This window comes from Macrosteles quadrilineatus, unplaced genomic scaffold (assembly GCF_028750875.1).
Source record: "Macrosteles quadrilineatus isolate MER2022 unplaced genomic scaffold, UCM_ALF_1.0 Scaffold_9__3_contigs__length_116548681, whole genome shotgun sequence".
In the NCBI taxonomy this organism is placed as follows: domain Eukaryota; kingdom Metazoa; phylum Arthropoda; class Insecta; order Hemiptera; family Cicadellidae; genus Macrosteles; species Macrosteles quadrilineatus.
Window position 1 is genome coordinate 36,084,151 of NW_026542602.1, and position 17,753 is coordinate 36,101,903.

The following is a 17,753-nucleotide window of genomic DNA, read 5'->3' on the forward strand; positions in this document are numbered from 1 at the left end:
AAGTTGAAATGTGTTTTAAAATTATACGAACGGTTAAGATGCACATACAGGTTTGTTCAATTTTGTGGAATAAGTTACTAGAGGTAATAAATTAAAATACTACCACTGTTTAAAAATTGTATTCGTAGCTCCATTTGTACAGTGTTTGATAAATACTCTGGTTTAATTTAACTATATAACTTGCAGTAACAAATTAGTTTTCTTATGTTCTACCATAGATTAAATATACTGTAGTCCGTTATTTGACTTTCCTCCTGTATGGATTATATGAAGACTATTTAAGTAGCGCTTCCCCTTGAGTATATGTCTCATATTTGTTCATTTTTAATTTCCCTAAATTGTTGAGCTACGATCAAATAAAACCATCTGTATTTAATGTACTGATTAGCCTTAAGTAATATTTCAATCAAATAGTAAAGCCTACACTCTAGAATTTACTCTGAGCAACAAGTCAAAATACCTTCTTAAATTTTACAATCCTTTTTGAGATGTATTTTATTCAGTATGTATGTAGCTTTACAAACTGTAATGGGTGCCAGTTTCCATGATGCAAAACCCAGAACGAGTGATACCATTGACTATTGGATACAGAAGTTGTATCAATAGTCAAAGGTAATACCATTTCAAACTTACATACTTACATATTCTTTAGTACCTCGGGCTACATGGATTTTCCAGAAGTCACAGTCTAGCCATCGGCTTAAAAAAAGAAGAAAAAAATACATTTATTCAACAATAGTATATTTCATCACTAGGGACAAAAGCGTTTCTTTTTGACCCGAGATCAAGTTTTACAGGAAAATTAGCGCGGGTTGAAGACACTTTTTGGCCGTGTGGTGAACTATATTTTTTCGTCATAACAAACTAAGCTAGAAAACGAAATAATTTAAAGTAAATATAATCTCTCAAAACAACTTCCAGCTTGTTTTTCAATTCTGCTAGTACAAATTAAGCAGTAAGTGATTCAATTATTTCGTCCAATACGATTGTGTTACAGTACATTATACCATCGATATGTCGGGCGATCGACAACAATAGGCTAACAACTTACCTAATAAATCAATCAATCAATAACTTCGATCGATACCTACTTTTACTCCCTAGAGACTAAAAATTATGCCATTTTAGACCCGCAACACATGCATTAAAAACGGCTGTTTTTGCTGCAGTATGACGAAAAATAGTTTTATTCAAACAGCTGATATTAGAAAACGCGGTTCACTAACCCTTCTTCCACAACGAAGATGCGTTTTTGGAATTGAGGAAATCAGAACAGTTACCTGAGTCGGGAACCTACCCAACAACAATGTGTGATATGATATATGAGAAAAGTCCATTGATCGATACAAAGAGAACTTAATGAAGTAACAAAGTATAAAGTAAGTATGGAAAGCGCCGAAGTATTCTATAGGTCTGTTCGTGGCCCGATTCATTATCATATGATTGCCGTTTCGCGTGTCCACGGCCTCATTAATGTTTCTAATTATCCTACAACGGCATTGATCGAACCTCATGAAAAAACCATCAACTATCTGATTCACCTGTGATTTACGCGGGAAAATACGGGGCCGACTCAAATCGCGCGGGAGATAGGAGAGCAAACTAATATCTACTCTGCATGATCTACTCGGGAAAATATGGATCTTACTGAACTCAAGTGAGGAAAAGGTTGTTGGGGTTTTGACCTGTAGCTGCAACGGAATTCGTTAGTGTTTGCGGGTGTCAGGTATGAGATTCTTTATGAAAAATTGAACTATCTGTGATCCAAGCGGGAAAAGTTTGCTTTTCCCTCAATCGCACGGGAGATGAAGAGTTCCATAGTAGGGGAAATTGCCACCCCGAGTCTATAAAGTGTCTTTAAGATTTGTATAAAGTTGACTGGACAGTTTTAAATAACTAAAGAGTAAATTTACAATGTATTTTTAGTAATCTTCGAGACCCTTTTTATTCAACATTAGCTATGAATGGTATAAGCAAAACGCTTGAAAAATAAAGTGTCTTAATAAAAAAGTTTTGCTTTCAAGTTCCTCTAATTTGAATGTTACTTTATTTTTCTTTTCCTTTATGATCAGAATTTGCCCAAACCAAACCAATTCGGACGAACCGCGTTTACTAAGTTCTCCGGATGAAGATACGTCCCGAATTCCCGCGAAGGACGAATGGCAACGATTAGCAAAAAGCAAGGACGAAGTTGGCGGTGGCAGGGGGAGAGGAGGGGGGGGGGATAATTGAGGCACTTGGTTGAGATAAACAGGACATGATTGTTGAGGGCATTTGAGTTGAATGAGGGCATCCGGCACGGACCAAAATACTGTGCATTAACATAATCTGCTAAAACTGTCACACGGCCAGTGATAATGTTAATGCTCGAAACGGAGTCCAGAGCAAACTTAAAAGTTACCATTATCAACAAATTGTTGTAGCATGACAGAAGGCTTAATTTCACGTTCGAAACGTGTAGTGGTGTTAAAACCAGAATGTGAGTTATTCCGAGGCCTATACGTTGGTGAAAAGAAGTGTCCCGTCGATTTTGACAAGGTAGTCATCAAACATCTTCGAATGAACAGCTGTTTAATTAATTCAACTCAAGACTACAAGTATCTTTATATGAGTGAAGGTCTGTCAGGATAACGACTTGGTCAGACAAACCTATGTGCTCTATCACTCAAACTGTTACCGTGTCCCAATCGATACATGAGAGACCCCCCAATCGATGAGATGTAAATAAATAAATAAATGTCTTTATTAACGGGTCTATATATATGTTGTACCGAATAGAAAAGCGAATATGAAATCTTGGGCTTGGGGACCATTTAAGCTGTTATCTTTACTAAGAGGAATAACTGTTAATTTACTTTGTGTATGAATAAACTTACACATGGATTGAGTGTAACCAGCTATGCAAAGTCTGTAAAATCATTAATCCATCTACAAAGCATATTCTTAGCTACGTTGTTTATAACCATTTTGAATAACATAAATACACTCATAGAATTTAGTTTAGTTTAGAGAATCGTCCGCAGCTTTCATTTCCCTCCAATCATGACCGGTGTAAAAGTGACTTGTAAAAGGTGGCTGGTTAGAGGATTTTAATTGTTGACAACCGATTTAAGTGATGCACGGTTGAAACGTATCCGGATAAAAGGCAGACAAAGGGGTTTTTATTTTACAGAGTTTTTTAGAAATATTGTACCTATAGCCTAGAACTTGCATTATGAGTGTCATTCTACTATCCTTTCATTCTAGAATATAAATTACATTTTTCTTAAATAGATTCAACCAAAACATTAACACTTTCGAAATTGTTAAACTAGAAAGCGTTCTAGTTCTACCGTTGTACTGAACGTGCAATTTGAGGCTAGAAATGAGCGATAATTTAAACGTCATAAAGGCTGGCATTGCTGAACAGATAAAAACCGAATTTGCATGGAGTAAAACAGCTTAGTAGCGGAGTGTCAGTTTTTGGCCTCTCGGGTCGCAAAAACTTGCTTTTCGCTCGCGTATTACAGCATTAGCAAGGCCATAATTAGTGAACGTCCTCGTCTAATATGTGTTCTTGCACCACCGACTTTGGATCGCCGTGTTATTAATGTTCGGATGAATATATGTTTGTCTTTGCGGATTATAATTCATCATTTTTTGTAAGGTGATATCGATACTGTAAATTCAGTGTTTCTTTCAATGCGTAACAAGTTTAACAACTAAAATGTTATGAGCACGAATTTTTCTGTAAAAACTATGTTTTGTAATATCTTTATGTAAATCAGTTTTAAAACTAAAGTAACTAACTAAAATTAATTATTTCTTTTCCTGAATTCACCAGTTAAACTGTCAATTAATTATGATTAGTGCGATTCATAGTTCTTCCTTTAAAGTCTTTTGTTGGTGATCTGGGAATTTTATGAATCTTACAAATCCTGCTGAAACTGACCAAGACCCCCTTTATAAAAATAGAACATAAGATGGCCATATTATTATCAAACTTCATTAGTTCAACAAACTGAAAGAAATAATCAATCTTATTATTGTTACTATTATTGGACTCCACCTAAGGAGTATGTTTCCGAAGTATCAACAAACATTGTAATTCTGTATTACGTGTTCATGCCTTGAAGATGGTCGTGTGAGATGGCAGCAGGTGAAGACTCCGTCATACTCGCCACAGCCTCTGATATTACATGTTCATGTTTCAGAGGATGGTCGTGTGAGATGGCAGCAGGTGAAGACTCCGTCATGCTCGCCACAGCCTCTGATATTACATGTTCATGTTTCAGAGGATGGTTGTGTGAGATGGCAGCAGGTGAAGACTCCGTCATGCTCGCCACAGCCTCTGATATTACATGTTCATGTTTCAGATGATGGTCGTGTGAGATGGCAGCAGGTGAAGACTCCGTCATGCTCGCCACAGCCCTGATATTACATGTTCATGTTTCAGAGGATGGTCGTGTGAGATGGCAGCAGGTGAAGACTCCGTTATGCTCGCCACAGCCCTGATATTACATGTTCATGTTTCAGAGGATGGTCGTGTGATATGGCAGCAGGCGAAGACTCCGTCATGCTCGCCACAGCCTCTGATATTACATGTGCATGTTTCAGAGGATGGTCGTGTGAGATGGCAGCAGGTAAAGACTCCGTCATGCTCGCCACAGCCTCTGATATTACATGTTCATGTTTCAGACGATGGTTGTGTGAGATGGCAGCAGGTGAAGACTCCGTCATGCTCGCCACAGCCTCTGATATTACATGTTCATGTTTCAGAGGATGGTCGTGTGAGATGGCAGCAGGTAAAGACTCCGTCATGCTCGCCACAGCCTCTGATATTACATGTTCATGTTTCAGAGGATGGTTGTGTGAGATGGCAGCAGGTGAAGACTCCGTCATGCTCGCCACAGCCTCTGATATTACATGTTCATGTTTCAGAGGATGGTCGTGTGAGATGGCAGCAGGTGAAGACTCCGTCATGCTCGCCACAGCCTCTGATATTACATGTTCATGTTTCAGAGGATGGTCGTGTGAGATGGCAGCAGGCGAAGACTCCGTCATGCTCGCCACAGCCTCTGATATTACATGTTCATGTTTCAGAGGATGGTCGTGTGAGATGGCAGCAGGTGAAGACTCCGTCATGCTCGCCACAGCCTCTGATATTACATGTTCATGTTTCAGAGGATGGTCGTGTGAGATGGCAGCAGGTGAAGACTCCGTCATGCTCGCCACAGCCCTGATATTACATGTTCATGTTTCAGAGGATGGTCGTGTGAGATGGCAGCAGGTGAAGACTCCGTCATGCTCGCCACAGCCTCTGATATTACATGTTCATGTTTCAGAGGATGGTCGTGTGAGATGGCAGCAGGTAAAGACTCCGTCATGCTCGCCACAGCCTCTGATATTACATGTTCATGTTTCAGAGGATGGTCGTGTGAGATGGCAGCAGGTGAAGACTCCGTCATGCTCGCCACAGCCCTGATATTACATGTTCATGTTTCAGAGGATGGTCGTGTGAGATGGCAGCAGGTGAAGACTCCGTCATGCTCGCCACAGCCTCTGATATTACATGTTCATGTTTCAGAGGATGGTCGTGTGAGATGGCAGCAGGTAAAGACTCCGTCATGCTCGCCACAGCCTCTGATATTACATGTTCATGTTTCAGAGGATGGTTGTGTGAGATGGCAGCAGGTGAAGACTCCGTCATGCTCGCCACAGCCTCTGATATTACATGTTCATGTTTCAGAGGATGGTTGTGTGAGATGGCAGCAGGTGAAGACTCCGTCATGCTCGCCACAGCCTCTGATATTACATGTTCATGTTTCAGAGGATGGTCGTGTGAGATGGCAGCAGGTAAAGACTCCGTCATGCTCGCCACAGCCTCTGATATTACATGTTCATGTTTCAGAGGATGGTTGTGTGAGATGGCAGCAGGTGAAGACTCCGTCATGCTCGCCACAGCCTCTGATATTACATGTTCATGTTTCAGAGGATGGTCGTGTGAGATGGCAGCAGGTGAAGACTCCGTCATGCTCGCCACAGCCTCTGATATTACATGTTCATGTTTCAGAGGATGGTCGTGTGAGATGGCAGCAGGTGAAGACTCCGTCATGCTCGCCACAGCCCCGGCCCCTCCTCACGTCAAGCGTGAACACGAGCATGAGCCTATCAATCTCAAATCCGAGGTTAGTAAATATACCATTAAAGCCAACCATTTATCTTTTAAGTTATTTTTTCATTTTTAATTCGTTTCTGTTTGCTATACGTGCTGTTTCTGTATGCTGTCGAAGTGTTAACAGCTATCACCATCGTTTTTTGATTGAATTGCTCGTTTTCTCCACTGCATTAAAATTGACACAAGAGAGGAACAGCATATTATTGTTTGTGCTGCAGTAAAGTGGGTGGAAGTTGCGGGTTCAAATATCGCCAATAACAAAAACACACGCTATGAAGAGTAATGTAACCTGGTAGTTCCGATCCCTTACAGTTGTATGTCCATCTATTGAGGGGAAACCCTCTCTCTGAAGGGTGTGCTTCGGCAGCCGGTGAGCCTGATGACCTTAGGTCATCCTCCCATGATGTACCAAAGGTTGGTGCATTAGCTTCGGCCTACATCATGGGGCCCGGGTATGTTTAATTATAGGTACCGGGCTTGCAGTCAGAGAGCTTCATGCTCTCATGACAAAACAAAATGGAATGGAAAATGGAATGGAATAAAATAATGGAATGTATGTCCATCTGTGAATAGGTGATATTGGCGTCTCAGACGAAACAAAACTCTTTTGTATTAGATTTGTCTTTAAAAAGCCATTTAATAATTAATTTTTTTAATTTTTTTATAGTACCCAACGAATATCTTGGAGTTAGTCACTATTGAGAACACATCCTTCACAAAAACATAATTAATCCTTCGATTATCAACATTATGTCTGCTCACAAAATAATTTTGACTGTAATCTTGGCTGTAAATTAGCTGGTTGAATGATCACGGTCAGTTCGTTATCCAGGAGTTTTGCAGGAGTTAGGAGGAGGTCTGAGGAGGAAGTAGGAGGGGCTAGACGGGATTAGCGGGATCGATGCTGAAGTATCAAAACTTAATCGCATCACTTATACTTAGTCGGTAAGCTACTTAGCCGCGGCCAATTGCAACTACTGGCCCAGCCGAGCTAGATGTCAAGACTGTTAAATTTTGCAACTCCATTTGCTCTACCGTGCCAACACTAGGCACACTATTGTACAACTGGGTAAGAATTGGTTTTGCGTTAGGATACACTGTCAAATAGTATTAAATTGTTACAATAATTAATTTAGGAATTAGTGGGTAAGTAGGTTTGTACATAAGGCAAGTAAGTGTTCGAAAATTATTACTATGTAATTAATCACAATCTACGTTTACCGTTGTAGTTTTTCGAAGAACTTTTCCTTGCATGGTTAATATGTTAGAATATGCACAGAAACTGCCAAATTCGAACATATTTTATCTTGTAAGAAAAAGTTATTCTCTATGGCTAACTCTACAAAGGTGCGACGCCAAAACCTGACGACGGCACGTCCTCCCGATGACATAGCCTACCGCAAGCTTACTGATTCCTACTAATTCATAAATATTGTCGGGGAATTGTTGACGTTTGTGGCAATCACGTTTACTACTGAACTCACTGATTTAGCCATAGTTTTGGCTTTTATATCTAATTTTATATTTATAGATACTTGGTTTGTACCCATGGAATCAAAAGGAGACATGATGATCTGACGTTGAATGTTAACAGGCAGAAGTTTCATCAGTACTTTGTGATATACATACATATCATACATACATGAAATGTACAACGCCACGCAACTGATTCAAACCACAAAAATAATCATAATTTGTTGTGGTGTGTTTGTTTAAACTAAGTGGTAGGTTGTGTCATTTATCGTAGGAAATACGTAAGATTGTCGTAGGTAAAACTAACACAAAATTATACTATCGTGTCTTATTCTTGTTAATAGTACAAATCAAAATTATTTATATTCTGTGTGGTTATATTCAAAAGCTAAATTTTCGGCTTAATTAGCTAATTAGTTTATAGTGAATGTCAGACTGTCACAAACGAGTACTTAAACTTGGTAAAAAATTAGTATCTCAAAAGGTAAATGAACGAAAACAAAAAAAATCTAAACATAAATATATATTTTAAAACGTAATAGATTATTGATGAGCTACGTTAAAACAACTAAGTTGCTATATTAAATAATTTAGCCATTACTAACTGTACACGTTATTGTTCCTCTGTTTTAACAGTGTTAAAACAACTCAACAGAACCAACATTTCCTCGTATTCTAAACGATAAGTAGTATTAAAAGTGGAAACCAATTATAGTTTTTATCTTATTACAGCAGCGACATTCAAGTTATTGTTTTAAACTCTACTGTGTAGTTAAATTTAATAACGACTAGTCATAGGAACATTTTGTTGAAAACCAGATTTCGGATGAAATTCTAGCAAACTCGAATACGATTTACCGGAAGCAATCAATTACTATTTATTTTGTGTTATGTACACTTTTAAGACCTAAATCACACTACAAAATATCAACAAACATCAAAGTTGACTGAAACCCAAACCGCCACAAATGCTGATAGCATTTGAATACAGACGATTCGGAGAAACCGGGTTTACAACAGGCGGCGTCTAGGTGTAAATATTCCGTTCGATTCAATTCCCAAGTACACTCGGACAGGAGAGATTTGGAGGGAAGCAGGGGGCGTGAAATGAGCCCTTTGCCGCCAAAACATACGCCCAGGGCGGATAGATACACTCTATCAATCTTGGGTAGCGGTCTGGGATGGATTAGGCAGACAAAATGGACCGATTCATGATCCGATGCATGTTAGGTGCAACCGAGTGTCCATAGCTGATTGTATTATACCGCTCCAAGTGTTGGATCAGTAGATTGGCTGGTTTTAGTTTTTCGGGGAATTTTTTGTGGGTTTATTGACTGAGTAAGGAAGTATAAAGTAAGGAAATAGAAGTAATAATCAACGTGCGGTTAATAAAATCTATTTCCTGTAAAGACATATTTTGTGTTGAATTAAATGTGTTTTATTGAATGTGAGTAATATAAAATATACAAATAACTTTACTTAAGTATGTCTCTCCTACAGTTTTTTTAAGAACTATAATATTAGTGAAAGGAGTTATGCATTGTATAAAATGTTCTCCTCCTCTGAGACTTTTAATTTTTAGATTGATGGATAAGATCTTAAAGTGAAACTGAAATAACCAAGTATGGCATTGCTACGAGCTATTTCTGTTTGGTAAGATTCGAACCCGGCTTCCTACGACAGAAGTCTCTAAAACTCTAACAGATAATAAATAAGGGATATTTAAGTTTACATTCAAATTTGAATGAAACAAGTTTTGGCAGATAATTCAAGTAAACAATTAATAAAATTTCGGCATAATTTGTGAACTAGTTCAAAAAACTCTATTCCCCCAAACACTCTTGTAACTTTGTGTTTCTTGTTTAAAACTCTTTTTTAACTGTCCTAACAATATTTATTTTTGGTGAAAATATCTCATTTGCATTTTTGTTAGGATTTATTGCAATGTTTTTTATTATCTTATGTTTAAAAACGTATCACAAATGCTGCACAACATATTTCTACAGTATTTTGATGGTACTTCAATAGTGGAACGTCCAGGACGCGTATGTTCGATTCCGTTAACCAAGCTTTCATATTTCTTACTTCCCAATTATTTGTTACCCATCATATACATAAAAATGCTCTCTCACCAGTCAACCAATCAGAAACCACTCTCTAAACCTGACCTTTTACAATTATTACATTAACACAGAATTGGTCACCCCACTTACCTGAACACTATTAATACTTTACCTCATCAGCCTTATCTCGCTAAGGGTTGTAATAATAGTTGTGGCTGCGGCTCTACGTAGTTACCCCTCTGAGGGGGTGGGGGGTAGTGTGGGCTAATTTCACGGGTAGTGCTCCACCCTCCCACCCTTAACTGACCAACTTGCTTTTTACTTATTGTTAATTGAACATGGCCTGGCTATCGGCTACACTCAACAAACCCCCTTCTTATTGGCTTTGTTTATAAGTTTCGATTGAGGTTACATCCTTGGATACTTGGATGTAGAGTCGTGTACAGTTCTAACTATGTGCTGTTATTTTTTGTTTGATTATTTTGTTAATAGTTTGTTTTTTTACAATAAAATAAATTCATACCGAGCCTGTAATAAAATATAATAATTTCAACATTGTAGGGATACTTTAAACCGTGTTGGATATTCTTAATATTTTTTAAATGTTTTTTCATTTCTTTAATTTTTTGATCAAAATGTTTTATAATTTTAAAACTAGCAATATTGAGCGTATAAATTCAAGTTTTTTGGTACAGTTTAACATCAACTTGTTGATCATCCATTGGTACAGATGAACAGAATTTGAGCAGAAACTTCACAGAAACAAACAGAATATTTCACTCAGATTCAAAAATACAGAAATTACCAAATGACAAAAATAAAGGATCCCAGAATCACTTAGTATGAGAAAATATAACCGGTAATAGAAAAACAGACGGGCACAGGAGTATACGTTTAAGTGTATTTATTTTTTTTACAATATTTATTCCTATGAAAATAGTTACAGCAAGGGATATATCGATCACCGAAGTCCACAGGAATGACATTAGAAACGATCAAATTAAAGCGACTCAGGCGGTGGAGAAGGAACATAGCAGATATAAGGTGCAGGGGATATATCGATCACCGAAATCCGCAGTAATGACATTACAAAACGATCAAATTAAAGCGACTCAGGCGGTGTAGAAGGAACATAGCAGATAGAAGGTGCAGGGGATATATCGATCACCGTCTAAAGTCTGCAGTAATGACAGTAGAAACGATCAAATTAAAGCGACTCAGGCGGTGGAGAAGGAACATAGCAGATAGAAGGTACAGGGGATATATCGATCACCGAAATCCGCAGTAATGACATTAGAAACGATCAAATTAAAGCGACTCAGGTGGTGGAGAAGGAACATAGCAGATATAAGGTGCAGGGGATATATCGATCACCGAAATCCGCAGTAATGACATTAGAAACGATCAAATTAAAGCGACTCAGGCGGTGGAGAAGGAACATAGCAGATATAAGGTGCAGGGGATATATCGATCACCGAAATCCGCAGTAATGACATTAGAAACGATCAAATTAAAGCGACTCAGGCGGTGTAGAAGGAACATAGCAGATAGAAGGTGCAGGGGATATATCGATCACCGTCTAAAGTCTGCAGTAATGACAGTAGAAACGATCAAATTAAAGCGATTCAGGCGGTGGAGAAGGAACATAGCAGATAGAAGGTGCAGGGGATATATCGATCACCGAAATTCGCAGTAATGACATTAGAAACGATCAAATTAAAGCAACTCAGGCGGTGGAGAAGGAACATAGCAGATAGAAGGTGCAGGGGATATATCGATCACCGTCTAAAGTCTGCAGTAATGACAGTAGAAACGATCAAATTAAAGCGACTCATGCGGTGGAGAAGGAACATAGGAGCTAGAAGGTGCAGGAGATATATCGATCACCGTCTAAAGTCTGGAGTAATGACAGTAGAAACGATCAAATTAAAGCGACTCAGGCGGTGGAGAAGGAACATAGCAGATAGAAGGTACAGGGGATATATCGATCACCGAAATCCGCAGTAATGACATTAGAAACGATCAAATTAAAGCGACTCAGGCGGTGGAGAAGGAACATAGCAGATATAAGGTGCAGGGGATATATCGATCACCGAAATCCGCAGTAATGACATTAGAAACGATCAAATTAAAGCGACTCAGGCGGTGGAGAAGGAACATAGCAGATAGAAGGTGCAGGGGATATATCGATCACCGTCTAAAGTCTGCAGTAATTTACAGTAGAAACGATCAAATTAAAGCAACTCAGGCGGTGGAGAAGGAACATAGCAGATAGAAGGTGCAGGGGATATATCGATCACAGTCTAAAGTCTGCAGTAATGACAGTAGAAACGATCAAATTAAAGCAACTCAGGCGGTGGAGGAGGAACATAGCAGATAGAAGGTGCAGGGGATATATCGATCACCATAAGTCTGCAGAAATGACATTAGAAACCATCAAATTAAAGCGACTCAGGCGGTGTAGAAGGAACATAGCAGATAGAAGGTGCAGGGGATATATCGATCACCGTCTAAAGTCTGCAGTAATGACAGTAGAAACGATCAAATTAAAGCGACTCATGCGGTGGAGAAGGAACATAGCAGATAGAAGGTGCAGGGGATATATCGATCACCGTCTAAAGTCTGGAGTAATGACAGTAGAAACGATCAAATTAAAGCGACTCAGGCGGTGGAGAAGGAACATAGCAGATAGAAGGTGCAGGGGATATATCGATCACCGTCTAAAGTCTGGAGTAATGACAGTAGAAACGATCAAATTAAAGCGACTCAGGCGGTGGAGAAGGAACATAGCAGATAGAAGGTGCAGGGGATATATCGATCACCGTCTAAAGTCTGGAGTAATGACAGTAGAAACGATCAAATTAAAGCGACTCATGCGGTGGAGAAGGAACATAGCAGATAGAAGGTGCAGGAGATATATCGATCACCGTCTAAAGTCTGGAGTAATGACAGTAGAAACGATCAAATTAAAGCGACTCAGGCGGTGGAGAAGGAACATAGCAGATAGAAGGTGCAGGGGATATATCGATCACCGTCTAAAGTCTGCAGTAATTTACAGTAGAAACGATCAAATTAAAGCAATTCAGGCGATGGAGAAGGAACATAGCAGATAGAAGGTGCAGGGGATATATCGATCACAGTCTAAAGTCTGCAGCAATGACAGTAGAAACGATCAAATTACAGCGACTCAGGCGGTGGGGAAGGAACATAGCAGATAGAAGGTGCAGGGGATATATCGATCACCGTCTAAAGTCTGCAGTAATGACAGTAGAAACGATCAAATTAAAGCAACTCAGGCGGTGGAGATGGAACATTGCAGTTAGAAGTTGCATGGCATATATCGACCACCGTCTAAAGTCTGCAGCAATGACAGTAGAAACGATCAAATTACAGCGACTCAGGCGGTGGGGAAGGAACATAGCAGATAGAAGGTGCAGGGGATATATCAATCACCGTAGTCTGCAGTAATGACAGTAGAAACGATCAAATTAAAGCAACTCAGGCGGTGGAGAAGGAACATAGCAGATAGAAGGTGCAGGGGATATATCGATCACCGTCTAAAGTCTGCAGTAATGACAGTAGAAACGATCAAATTAAAGCGACTCAGGCGGTGGAGAAGGAACATAGCAGATAGAAGGTGCAGGGGATATATCAATCACCGTAGTCTGCAGTAATGACAGTAGAAACGATCAAATTAAAGCGACTCAGGCGGTGGAGAAGGAACATAGCAGATAGAAGGTGCAGGGGATATATCGATCACCGTCTAAAGTCTGGAGTAATGACAGTAGAAACGATCAAATTAAAGCGACTCAGGCGGTGGAGAAGGAACATAGCAGATAGAAGGTGCAGGGGATATATCGATCACCGTCTAAAGTCCGGAGTAATGACAGTAGAAACGATCAAATTAAAGCGACTCATGCGGTGGAGAAGGAACATAGCAGATAGAAGGTGCAGGAGATATATTGATCACCGTCTAAAGTCTGGAGTAATGACAGTAGAAACGATCAAATTAAAGCGACTCAGGCGGTGGAGAAGGAACATAGCAGATAGAAGGTGCAGGGGATATATCAATCACCGTAGTCTGCAGTAATGACAGTAGAAACGATCAAATTAAAGCGACTCAGGCGGTGGAGAAGGAACATAGCAGATAGAAGGTGCAGGGGATATATCGATCACCGTCTAAAGTCTGGAGTAATGACAGTAGAAACGATCAAATTAAAGCGACTCAGGCGGTGGAGAAGGAACATAGCAGATAGAAGGTGCAGGGGATATATCGATCACAGTCTAAAGTCTGCAGTAATGACAGTAGAAACGATCAAATTAAAGCAACTCAGGCGGTGGAGAAGGAACATAGCAGATAGAAGGTGCAGGGGATATATCGATCACCGTCTAAAGTCTGCAGTAATGACAGTAGAAACGATCAAATTAAAGCAACTCAGGCGGTGGAGATGGAACATTGCAGTTAGAAGGTGCATGGCATATATCGACCACCGTCTAAAGTCTGCAGCAATGACAGTAGAAACGATCAAATTACAGCGACTCAGGCGGTGGGGAAGGAACATAGCAGATAGAAGGTGCAGGGGATATATCAATCACCGTAGTCTGCAGTAATGACAGTAGAAACGATCAAATTAAAGCAACTCAGGCGGTGGAGAAGGAACATAGCAGATAGAAGGTGCAGGGGATATATCGATCACCGTCTAAAGTCTGCAGTAATGACAGTAGAAACGATCAAATTAAAGCGACTCAGGCGGTGGAGAAGGAACATAGCAGATAGAAGGTGCAGGGGATATATCAATCACCGTAGTCTGCAGTAATGACAGTAGAAACGATCAAATTAAAGCGACTCAGGCGGTGGAGAAGGAACATTGTAAGCGAGTGTAATTACTCGGCCGCTGGCCCAACTGCGACTCATTAAGTCTCTGATGAACTTACCATTAATTAATTAACGGCTATATAATTAAACACTAATTGATGCCCTATACTGGCGCGCTCTATAATTGTTGTCTAGATGTTGTGTCGAAGTCTATCGTTCGCCGTGTCATCAGTGGAACTTGTGTGCGTCGTTAACCCGAGTCCTGGGTCCTGAGGAAGATTAGAAGGACTTCTGGACTGATTGCCCCCGGGAGGATTTTGAGATCTGGACTAGAGAAAGTATTATCATAATGGGTCGTTCTGCAGGTCCATCATGGACATTGATGGTTGGCTGTCTTAGACAAATTGGGTTTTAATCGTTTGCTATTAAGGCACTTTGAGAAATACAGTACATCCGTAATTAATAAATTGTAAAAACGAGTATATATATATTTTTTTGCCTTAAAATGATGCTTGTATTGAATAAATTACAAACTAATATGGGTGTAGGGAGTTTAGCAGGCTTTTTGGATTCGTGCAATCAAATCATGTCAATGTCTTTGTAATATTTGAGCGTAGAATTTAAAAAAAGTTGTTCTTTCAATTATGAGATTGTGCCATAAGAATAAAAGTTTTGTATGCAATAAATGCATCTACACCAATTTAAATTTTTTTCACAATAAATTTTGGTACTCAGATATTGTTATGTTTTTTTGTGAGGAGAATATGAAATGAGTGAGGAAATTTAATTTGGGTGCTTATTTAAACTTAATTGAGAGTTGTATTTAGTTACAGCCTTTTTCCGACTGGAAAATTTCATAAACTTTCATCAGTAAAATATGTCACCACAGTGATACGAAAAACTTACTTTACGTTTTAATCTTACCAATCGACCTATAATATTGGGCTTAATCTACAATCAGGTAAAAAAGTCCTACAATCAAATGAAAAATCAAAAGTACCTCCAATCAATCTATCTAACTCTTTTGACGTTAACACGTGCAGCCAAAGGGGATTTTAAGGACGGGAACAGGCCTCAAGGTAACCGGGTTCAATATTTACCTTTGTATAAAACTATAGCACTGGTTTACTCGTAGTTGGAAGTTTGAAATTCACCTTTAAAAAACACACACAGGAATAAGCTATATTTTAGAATACTGTATTACGTCAATACTTTTGAGGCAGCAACGCCACCTACAAATGCAAGATGAGTGAAGAATGAATAGAAATTATCATTGTATCCTTGTTGCTGTAAGGGCCTTTATAAAAATCCCAAGGATCAAGAACAGTCCCACTTTCGAAACACCAAAAAGTTACTGACTTTTCCCAGAGACCGGCAACATTTTTACTGGCAGGCGAGCACCATAACCATTCAGCTGCCAGATTACCTAACAATATTACAGGTTATTAAATCAATAATTAATATTACTGTAATTAATTAACTAAGTTACAACTAAGTATAAAATACCATAAGCAACATTGCTCCCTAATTTTCCTACAACACTTGTACAATCCCAACAGTCCAACTGTACCCCTCCTTCATTTTCCTCAGCCCCCGCGCGGTTTGGTCCGTTTCTCATCGCAATTGAAGTAGCGATCCTTATTTCCAGACCTGCTCGACCCGTTCGAACGCGTTATTGCTCATAAAAATCAATCGGGGCCGATTTTACGAGTCCACAAATTTTTCTCAAGTGCCCCAATTAGAGGGGGAGTGTGCTGGCCAGTAAATCCAACACCTCACCGTTAATTGTGGTTTATTACACCGACCAGCGATAATTACCGTTAATTTATGAAAGAATGTACATGACGGCAACCCGAACCCCTCTCGGGCCGAGTTGTTTACTTATTGTTAATTTTATCGATTTCCTACTTTCGTCCCCGTGGATTGTTGGTGGTGAATCGCTTCTTTTTAAAAGTCTAACCGCAGATGACTACTCTTTTATTCTGTGTATAATATGACATTGGTTTGTAAAAATTCTTTTCGTAAGTAGTTTGTATTACGATATTAACTATGTGTATATTGAATAGTAGAAATATTTAACCAGAATTTTCTCGATCGCGTAAGATCTTTGTCAACATACTATATGTCATTATAATAGGATTATCTAATGTGGTTGCAATGCAAGTTAATTTCAGAGAACCTTTTATCTTATGCACTCTTGACAACTTAATATCCAGAAGTGGCTTGGTACCAAAGTATTGCGAATCCAAGACTCTGAAAACTACTTAATAAAAATGTTTAGAGTGATTTGGGATCAAACTATCCACCTCGTGATATATTTTACTTGATGTACTTCTTAAGAAATCTGCGCTCAACAAGTAGGAAAATCGCAAGAATATATCTTCGTTCTAATGCTTCATTATGCTGGAAATTTTACATGTAGTGTTTTTGAAGGGGGTTTTGAGGAGGGGATATTTAAATTATATTACTGCAGCCTAATATCATTGACTATTGAATACTGAAGTATTAATAGTTGTATCAATATTCAAAGCTAATGTTAAGTGAACTGAACATGTTACTAAACAGTTTATTGTATATGTAGCAGGTATTGTATCAAAGCGTGATTAGAAAGTAAAATTGTATAATTTGAAAATACATTGTAACGCAATGTAAAGTAAGATAGTATTTTAAAGCATGTTTTACTAGATGAGGGTTCACGTAGAACGGGGTAAATTATGAAGACGCTCTGTTACTGCCACATACAGAATGATATTAGTACATTTAAAATATATGTAGTGTAATTTTAATTTAAACAACAATCAAAATACCTAATAACAGCATCGAAAATGTTATGTAACCTATTCCACCCACACTCAAGGGAATAAGTATTCCTTATTACTTGGTGTGATGCTTTGCAAGTTACACAACACATTGTTATAAAAATAATATTTTATGTTTTATTCCAAATTTAAATTACATTCTATAAACAAAAAATGGTTTTCCGTGATTTAAAAAAAGTTGTCTTTACTCGTCTAGTTAGTGGAATTTTTCATCAGGTTAAACACGATGATACATTTGGTATCATAATATCAAAAACCTAAAGAAAGTATAAATATAACACAATATTTTACAACAAAACAAACTGTTAATATTGACAGTTGTTTTCTTAAGTCAGGATCTCGATTTGTGTAGCATATTTAATTTACAAGTTTGTTTGCTGATTCCGAGCTTGTTATCTTTAAATATTGTCAGAATAAGACATCTC

At 38.6% G+C, this 17,753-nt stretch overlaps 1 protein-coding gene across 5 annotated transcripts in view; it reads left to right on the plus strand.

Moving 5' to 3' along the window:
• LOC129004063 (POU domain, class 6, transcription factor 2-like) overlaps window positions 1-17,753 on the plus strand; it is a 106,104-nt gene that overhangs the window by 13,014 nt on the left and 75,337 nt on the right. For all 5 annotated transcript variants that reach the window (XM_054432442.1, XM_054432445.1, XM_054432446.1 and 2 more), the window contains exon 2: window positions 6,053-6,167. In XM_054432442.1, the coding sequence (XP_054288417.1) occupies window positions 6,069-6,167 (99 nt within the window). In that variant the 5' untranslated portion in view covers window positions 6,053-6,068. The remainder of the gene's footprint in view (window positions 1-6,052; window positions 6,168-17,753) is intronic.